The 9,145-nt window shown below is 36.0% G+C and overlaps 2 protein-coding genes across 2 annotated transcripts in view; one reads left to right on the top strand and one right to left on the bottom strand.

Moving 5' to 3' along the window:
• LOC132180609 (serine/threonine-protein kinase ZRK1-like) overlaps nt 1–3,952 on the top strand; it is a 4,966-nt gene extending 1,014 nt beyond the window's left edge. The window contains exons 3-4 of the mRNA XM_059593498.1: nt 1,845–2,030; nt 2,770–3,952. Of these exons, the coding sequence (XP_059449481.1) occupies nt 1,845–2,030; nt 2,770–3,780 (1,197 nt within the window). The 3' untranslated portion in view covers nt 3,781–3,952. The remainder of the gene's footprint in view (nt 1–1,844; nt 2,031–2,769) is intronic.
• Nucleotides 3,953–5,791: 1,839 nt separating this feature from the next.
• Nucleotides 5,792–8,708, bottom strand: LOC132180608 (receptor like protein 22-like). The gene is made up of 3 exons (XM_059593497.1): nt 7,121–8,708; nt 6,939–7,042; nt 5,792–6,034 (listed from the first exon to the last, which is right to left on the bottom strand). Exons 1-3 carry the CDS (start codon nt 8,706–8,708, stop codon nt 5,792–5,794), a joined length of 1,935 nt encoding a protein of 644 aa, XP_059449480.1.
• Nucleotides 8,709–9,145: the final 437 nt, after the last annotated feature.

The raw sequence follows: 9,145 nt of genomic DNA, 5'->3' as shown, positions 1-9,145 counted from the left end.
ATATATTATATGTTTTATTTGAACTTCTTTTATATGTTGTGTTGAACCTTTTTTATATGTTGTGTTGATTTTTTTTTTTACGGTTTGTGTGTGTGTGTGTGTGTTTTTTTTTTTTTTTTTTTTTTTTTTTTTTTTTTTTTTTTTTTTTTTTTTAATTTATTTATTTAAAGTTAACTGGTTATGATTTAATATTTAATTTTTTTTTTAAAGTAAAGTAAATGTAAATTTGGGGTCAAATATTTTTGATTTTTCAATATGGGCTATTTTTATAGCAATTGGGCCTAAGAAGACATTAAAAATACAAAAAACAAATGAGGGTAAAAAATTCTACAGTAATAAAAAAGCCTAAAAAGCCAAAAAAAAAAAGAAGCTCAATTTTGTAAAAGCGGTTAGCGGACGGTTACCTATTTCACTAACCGCTAATCGGCGGTTAGTAGCTAACCGCTAACCGCCTAACGGTTAGCGGTTGTGGTTAGTGAAATTTACTAACTGCTAAGATAATAACCGCTAACCATAACCGTATTGACACTCCTAACTTTGAAATAAGATTCGGGTGTTTCAGAGTGAGGTGAGGTGAGGTGCCAACGAATTAGAAGGGAGAAATTTGGTCAAATTCAAGGGTCATTTGTGGTTTGATTTTGCTGAAATTTTGATATATTGTTTTTGACGATGAGAACTTCGTATTGATGGGTTGTCGATCAATGGAATTCCTCTTCAGTTGGTTGGTTGATAGTACCCATTTGGTAAAATTTTTCTATGTTATTTTTGTTGAAATCCACGTTCGAGTGATGAATTTATATTGAAATCTAAAAATGCATTAGTTCTTAATGTATTGGTAGGCTCTAGAAATTATTATAGAAAAGATGAAAGTAAACTTATTATTGTTGATATTGGAAGATTTAATTGGAAGGTTTTTTTGTTCTCATTATTAGAAGGTTTTTCACATAAAAGTTGTTATGCCTTGTGGGTGGTTTGACTTATTTTTTTGCAAATGTTGGTGAGTTTTTTTTTTTCGCTGCTCAAAGTTGTTATTGCGCATTTGATTTGCACCAAAAAGGGTACAAAAATTTTATTGTCTTTGTCATTGGTGTTCACCTTAACAAAAGTTATATCAGAGTTGTAGTTAATTGTTAGTGTGAAGCTTTTTTCTAAGTTAAATTAAACTCACTATTTCAAATTATTCAATTTGAAAGACAAGAGAATATTTTGAATTGTAAATAATTGAATAGAAAAGCAGTCCAACGTATTAGCATGTTAGTTGATCCAAGAGACTTCCATCTCGCAACTAAATGAATGGTTTATTGTGAAGCTTGTATTAGATGACGACTTAAAGTGGGCCAATTACTTTGTTCTTTTTTTTTTTTTTTGTTCTTTTTTGTTTTTTTTGAGAAAATATACTTTATCTCCGTAAACTATTCACCAATTTGCACTTTTAACCATAATGTTTAAAAAGTGACACTTTACCCCCCCAAACTTCCAAATTGTTACAATTCGACTATTCTGACTTTTTTTTTTTTCCTTTCCCCGTAATATCTCAATCTCAAGTTAAAAAAAATAATTTAAAAATTAAGAGATGGCCGGTCTGGTAATTTTTTTATTTTTAACTTGGGATGGGGCATTTTGGGGAAAAAAAAGTCACAATGGTCAAATTGCAATAATTTAAAAATTTGAGAGGGTAAAATGTCACTTTTTAAATATTAAAGTTAAAAATACAAATGTGTAGATAGTTCAAAAGATAAAATGTATTTTCCCGTTGTTTTTGGGTGAGGGCCCATTACTTTGTTCTTTTTTTTATTTGTTTTTTTTCTTAGGGCCCATTACTTTGTTGTTCATAAACAAATAAGCTGCATCGCATCACCCCATCACCCCGAAGCAACCCACGACCTCCTCCGTCTTCCACAAGTTCCTCCCTCTCCCACCATGGTTCTCCCTCTCGTCCCTTCAGCACACTCCCGCTTCTGAGGGGCCACCACCACCGTATATATCCGACGACACATCACCACCGCCGACAAGCGGAGACATCAAAAGAGGTAAGATTATCTCTTTTTTTTTTTTTTTTTTTTTTTTCTTTTTCTTGTTTTTTTGGTTTTGATTTCTTCTCGTCGATCTGGTAGTGTCACATAGATATGGTTTTTTTTAGTTGTATTTGGATTTCGAATCTGAGTTTGATTGTTCTAAATCTGGCTGGGTCTGAATCTCAGATTTTTTGTGGGTTGAATCTAGGTTTTCTCATTTTTAGGGAATTCAAGTTTCTTATTGTCTTTTGCTTCTTAGGTTTGAAGGATTTGTAGTTCAGGTTACATTGGGGGATTCAAATAACTTTAAGATTATTTTTATCAAATAATTATTGGTTAAAATTTTAACTTCAATAATTTTTTTTTGCATTTCCTTTTTGAATTGGCCATCTGCTGTGTCATGTGTGATGTGACATCAAAATTGGATAAGCGTCTGGGCCACTCTGGGGTTTGCACTGTGCAGTTCTGCTCTGTAGTTTCATACTTATATGTACATACATGTATGTTTGTTTGTCTCTGTGTGTCTGGATGTTCTGTTTACGTCTCTCTTTCCCCGTGTTTGTTTCTGTGTCTCTGATTTAATGTGCACATTGACTGTTTGAACACTGGTTTGATAATATCTGAAGTGTTCTAATAGTTCTAATAGTTAACACTGTTTGAACACTTTCGACGAAATCGACCTTCACTTTGGTGGGCATGCAGGGCTAAAGGGGATTAAAGAGATTAATTTGGCCACAATATTCAATCTCTGCAGAGTGTGGAGAGAGATCATTTGTTAAGAATGGGAGGAAAGAGAGAGAAAAAGAGAGAGCAAGAGAGAGCATTCCAGAAGAATGGAGGCATGCTACTGGAGAAGCTGGTTGCCACTTGTAATGGCAAGCCTCCTATTCCCATCCGTAACTTCTCCGAGAACGACCTTATCTCTGCCACCAATAACTATGATCCTCGCCTTGTTTTACATAATTATCGGTTCTGCAAATGGTATAAGGGTTCTCTTGAAGGCCGAACTATTTCCATTAGGAAGACTAAAGGCAAACTAGATCTGGATTGCGTCTTCACTGAAATAGCTATTTCTGCAAAGATGAGCGCTCACAAGAATGTTCTACGGCTCGTGGGATGTTGCCTCGAGACTCAAGTTCCTATTGTGGTGTATGAATCTATTGAGGAAGGAACCCTTTACAATCAAATTCTTGGCTCCAATTCTAACACATCTCCGCATCAGAGAATGGCGTGGCAGAGTAAGTTAAAGGTTGCAAGCGAAATTTCTCACGCAGTTGCGTATCTTCACACTGCCTTCTCCAGACCCATCCTTCATAGGTGTATAAATCTTACAAATATTTTTTTTGCCGAACATGAGGTCCCCAAACTGTCTTATTTTTTATTTTCCATCACAATTCCCGAGGGTGAAACTCACGCAAATGATGAAACACTGTGCGGGACTCCTGGATTTATGTGCCCTAACTATGTTGAAACATTGCGAGTAACCGAGAAAAGTGATGTCTATAGCTTTGGTGCACTTTTATTAGTGCTTTTAACTGAACTACTGGCCTATGACACATGTCTAGAAACAGAAGATTTGGACATAGTAAAATATGTAAGAAAGCATGGTATACATGAGATTGTGGATCCTGCAATCATCGCAAGGGAAGGAGCAACTGTGTTAGACCTTGCCTTAGCATGCACGGAAGACAATCCAGAGGATCGACCCACAATGGTCGATGTTTCGAGAGAACTTAGGCGGATTGAGAGGATTGTCCGGCCATAATTATTAATATTTTCTCACTTTCTGCATCCAAGTGCCTTTGTAAGCATCAATTTTATCAAATAAGGGAGAATGTATGGCTCCCTCTAGTCTTTCCCTGTGGTTATTTTCCCTGTTGGCCCATCAAATTTCCAATGTAAACATCAGTTATCAAATAATTAATATCCTTTTTACAGCTCTCCAATTTTCGGTTAATAATATATGTAATTCTATCTTCCTATGTGAAGATGGGACATTAATTGTAGAAGCCCTTACAGTGGAGCTTGCAGATGATTTGTATGCAATACCTTTTGATTCTGTTGAAAGTTAGAGAACTCACACGCATCATGAGAGAGAGAGAGTTCTACGAAAGAAGAACTTGGAGAGGACTTTGATTTTTTCATTCAACTTTATTCAGCTTGAGCTGATTAGTCAATTGAAGGAGCTAACAAGCACACGCCCAAGCCCAATTAGGCCCTGTAATAATAACCACGTGGCTGCCAAGGGATAGGGGAACTCGCACAATATCATATCACCTCTCACACCTTAACCAAACTCCAGATCTAATATTGTCGGTGATATTTCATAAAGAATCATGGTCGAATCGATGAGAATGTGCCATACTCTGCCTAGCACAGTATCAGGTGACATCTAGGTGGTGTTTGTCAAACATCAAGACTGTTCACAATTTTTTGTTAAAAAAATAATGGTTAGTATAAGAAGGTGGAAACATTTTGTTTTGTAGTAAATTTTTTAATTGAATAATAATAAAAAGTAAATAATGTGATATAAAAAGTGAGAATGTTTTGATGCTGATTTTGTTGAAAAAAATAAAGTGAATAGTATTTAGAGATTTGTGGGTTTTAACATATAGGCCTTAATACCACCTAAATTATACGTGCACGTTATTAGAAGGACTATCAGGGACATGCCTTACCAGAGTGGATGTCCAAACGTTATGGGCAATTCACGTACAACCCAATTGGAAGCCGACACCTAGCAAGGTCATGCTGAGAAAAAGGTCTTAGCCAACTAAAGAAGGAAAAGGCTCCAAGCACAAGGTATTCACTCATTCCTTTTACAATAGATTAGTCGTTCTTTCTAATTTCGAGAGTTCTCAGCTTACTTCATAGGTTCACTCGACTGACTTAGGCATCGAAAGCATTTTCTACCGGCACACACAACAAGCCTTCGTGCCATCTCTTCCAAGTGTTCTTTGACTTGGATTCGGTAGGGCAGATTTCAACATCATCAAGCATCAACAGCAAACAGAGGCTATATATGAATGTTGTTGATAAAGATAAGATGCAGACGCAAGCAGAGAGGATTATACAGACGCAACCATTGCTTGACTAAAATTTAAATCATATACAAATAATTGTATATGCAATTTGTTGGTGTAAAACGTGGCAATTTTGAAACTAGGGGAATTAATCCTCACCCAAAATAGGCCGTCAGCATACTTTTATGTTCTTGGATTTGTGATTGACAAAAGGATAAACATGTTTTACTCCCTGATATCAAAAGTAGGCACAGGTTTGGGTTCAAACAGTGGTAACACGTTGTGTTCTGCAGTAAAGAAGGCCTCCAACAAATGCACAGTAAAATATATTTATCTCAGTTGGAGACTTCCCCATATATTTATCTCTCCAACATTTCAAACTCTAAAATGGTTAGGCATTTTTATTTATTCATTAAGCTACTTTTCCAGGGAGCAGAATCAGGGAATAGAAGATGGAGTAGTTTGGTGAGAGGCACGACCAGTTAAAGCATGTGCTTAAGTGCTAACATGTACATCGGTCCCTTCCTGTTGTACTGCTCAAATGATTGCATGAAAGTCCAACTATTCTCATGGTTGGAGCACAGTGAAGTTTTATAGGAGTACACGTTTTCTAAAACAATTTCAAGTAATCTTGTGAGCAGGGAACCTCTCTGGCTGAAAGCAATCAGCATCGATCCAACATTCTGGGCCTCTCCCTATTGCCCCCACATTAATGATGACTTTTGTTTTCGTGGTATGTCATATCCACTTATTTTACATCTTTCCTTGGCTTTTCTTATTAGTAAAGGAACAGGAGGATGTAATCTTAAAGTTCCTGTGATCATATTTCACGAAATCTAACTGCTGCATGTCTTTCCCTTCCAATTTTTTCTTCCCTATCAGGACCTGTCGCACTTCAGCTTGTGCCTTCGCCATTACTCTTGGGTTTCTTATCAGCTCAGCCATTGCCCATTCTAAGGTAGTTGCTGAACTCTCACCCGCTCCAATATAGATGTCCTGAAAAAGATTGAACTAACATTAAGCCATATCAACATCATCGAGTTGGTATGCCCATTCTGTTTTGTTGACTGTTTTGGGTGGGGCTGCTGTTATTTGGGTAGTGTGGTTGACAAAAGTGTACTTATATTGTTTCTGTTTTTGTGCAGATTTCAGATTTGTTTGTGGTATAGTTTGCTCTGATGGTATAGATAGGGAAGATTTTTGTATGTATGTTGTTTTGCTTTAGTTCTTTGTAACTTTGTTCCAGTGAGTTTTGCTTGCCGGAGAGAGTTTTTGTTCGGGTTTGTGGAATGGAAAATTCATCCCCTAAAAAAAAAGACTGTAAATCTCATAAGTATTCATTTTGACTTCTGCACTTTTCTCCAAATGCTGCCCTAGAAATTGAAGCGTTTGTGAGGGACAATAACTTGTTGCTGAGATTAATTGGAAGTCCCTAAGATGAGGAAATGGATTCGGTAAGATTCCATACCTCTTCTCTTATTGATCTAAATAAGTAGTGAATGCAGAGGTAGACCTACCTAAAATGAATGCAACGATATGATTCTTTCAATGTTTTAATGAACATCTAAGTTCTGTTTTTTCCTCTTATTTTCTTGTGGGGTGAATGGATGATCACCTTAAATGGACAACCTACTGTAATGTTATGGTATTCCAAAGTTAAAATAAGGGAAAGAAAATACAGACACATGCAAACTCACACAAACAAATAGTAAGATACTACATTGAAATTTTTACAGGCTTACAATTCCATCAAGCAACATATAATAATGCAAGAAACATAAACATTTATATTTTTCCTAAAACATTTTATTCAACTAAATTTAAATTTGAGACTTTCTTCAATTCATTGAGTTTACTACATCCTTCCAAAAATCTTCACAAACCAATCATACTTCCTTACAATCACAATTTGCCCAATAACAATTCCTATAACAAATCTACATCCATACCCTATGGCAACTACTTTCCAACCAAATTCAAATGGAGACTCTGAACTTTGATTATCTTCAAATGGAGAAGGTGGTGTGTACTCGAAATCTCCACATTTCTTTGATAACTAGCTTCCACATAATCCTGAATTACCTCCAAATGAACTATTCGGAAATGTGTCAAATTGATTGCCATATGGTATAGGTCCTGTGAGACAGTTGTTGGAGACATTAAAGTATTCAAGGGAAAAGAGTTGTGTTAGTTGTGGAGGTATCTCTCCAAACAACTTGTTTTTGGAAAGATCCATTGATTTTATATTTGTCAAGTTCCCCAAGGTTGGCGGGATATAACCAGTGAGAGCATTATTGGAAAGATTTAGTAAATGCAGTCCTTTAAGAGTTCTTAGGAATTCTGGAATTTCTCCTTCAAATTTATTGCTTGAGAAATCAATGACTGTGAACACATATTGGGTTTTATCATACTTTAAATTTATGCCTTTGTTTGTCACTGTAACTGTGCAAAGGACAGTACCATCGAAGGGGCCGTCTTTGCTAGTAATATGTAGCACCATGTATATCAACTGATTTGCACCGACAACTTTCATGGCATTCCAATGTAGGAAATACTTAGCAGGCAAATTTCTAGAGAAACTATTTTGAGAGAGATCAATGATATGCAACTCGAAGAATGTATAATTGGTTTGAGGACTCGTTATTGCACCATGGAATGCATTGGAACGAAGGACGAGAACCTTCAACCGAGAAAGAGTTCCCAACCAAAAGGGAAAGAGATCATTGATTTGATTGTTACCAACATTAAGGTACTCTAGCATCGTACAGTTAGCCATTGATCTTGGTACCTGACCTTGCAATTGGTTTTCAGTTAAGTCAATCATCTTTAAGCCGCTTTCCTTTGACCATGTTTTTGGGATGGTGCCATGGAAGTTGTTGCTTCGTAGTTGAAGTACTAACAAAGGAGAACTGAAGTTTCCTAAACATGGAGGAAGCATGTCACTCAAGTTGTTATAGGACAAATCAAGTACTTCAAGTGAACTCTGATTGCAAATCAACAACGGTGACATTTCTCTTATGAAGTTCCTTTGGACTCGATAAATCCTGGTAGATGGTGGTGGAATTGGGAGTGATCCTTGCAACGAGTTATTGCCAAGATCTAAACTTGATAGTTTAGACCATGGGAGAACCATTGGTGATTGTTCAAAGCCTACTAGAAAATTGTCAGAAAGGCTTATAAACTCAAGAGATTCTATACTTACATTATAAAACCATTTGGGTATTAGGCCTTCAAGATTGTTGTGTGAGAGATCAAGAAGAAGCAATTTGTTTTGGTTTCGTAAGAAATCTGGGAATTTTCGCAAGTTGCAAGAACCCAAATTTAGACTTTCAAACTGATGAAGAGTACCATTTGAATTGGCCTTGGTTAGCAATGTCAAATTGTTGGATCTCAGGTCCAACAAAGTGAAACTTTTGAAAGTAAGAAACATGTCAAACTCCAACATCCCACTCAAGTTATTTCCTCCTAAGTCAAGATACTCAATACTCTTGAGTTCAGAGAATGAGCTTGGAATGGTACCTTCCAAGTTATTTTCTCTTAATTTAAGAACCTTAATATTTTTGAGTTCAGAGAATGAGCTTGGAATGGTACCTTCCAAGTTATTTCCTCCTAAGTCAAGAACCTCAATACTCCTGAGTTCAGAGAATGAGCTCGGAATGGTACCTTCCATGTTATTTTTTGAAAGGCTGAGATAAGTTAATTGGGTCATGTTACTTGACAAGGAAGAAGGGATGTGACCTGTTAGACTGTTCAATGACAAATCCAGACAAGTGAGTTGGGTGAGGTTACTGAATGTGGGATAGATCCATATAATGAGACGATTATTTATATGGAATAACAATTCTTTTGTTTGGTTGCACACTATTTTTCACTTACCACTATTTCCATAAAATGTGAACATATTAACATAGTGATCATTCGGTTCTTCAAAGATTGTTCCTAGCTAGCTTCCAAAAACAGGACCTGATTATGCTTCTAGTACCAAAAACTTGGTTAATGTTATTGTTAAGTAAAATTGTAGTTTAATTAGCTTTTTATGTCAAACACTAAAAAACCAAAAAAAATTAAACTACTTATAACACATTATGTCAACAATAAAATATATGT

This window comes from Corylus avellana, chromosome ca5 (genome assembly GCF_901000735.1).
Source record: "Corylus avellana chromosome ca5, CavTom2PMs-1.0".
Taxonomy (NCBI): Eukaryota; Viridiplantae; Streptophyta; class Magnoliopsida; order Fagales; family Betulaceae; genus Corylus; species Corylus avellana.
The sequence above is the reverse complement of the archived record's forward strand: the minus strand, read 5'-3'. Positions and strand labels throughout refer to the sequence as shown.

Coding starts and splice junctions, on each gene's coding strand:
- LOC132180608 (XM_059593497.1), bottom strand. CDS start 8,708: ATGGAAGGTACCATTCCGAGCTCATTCTCTGAACTCAGGAGTATTGAG. Junction 7,043..7,120: donor TCCGAATAGTTCATTTGGAG/GTAATTCAGGAT, acceptor CTCCATTTGAAG/ATAATCAAAGTTCAGAGTCT. Junction 6,035..6,938: donor TTATTGGGCAAATTGTGATT/GTAAGGAAGTAT, acceptor AATCTTTTTCAG/GACATCTATATTGGAGCGGG.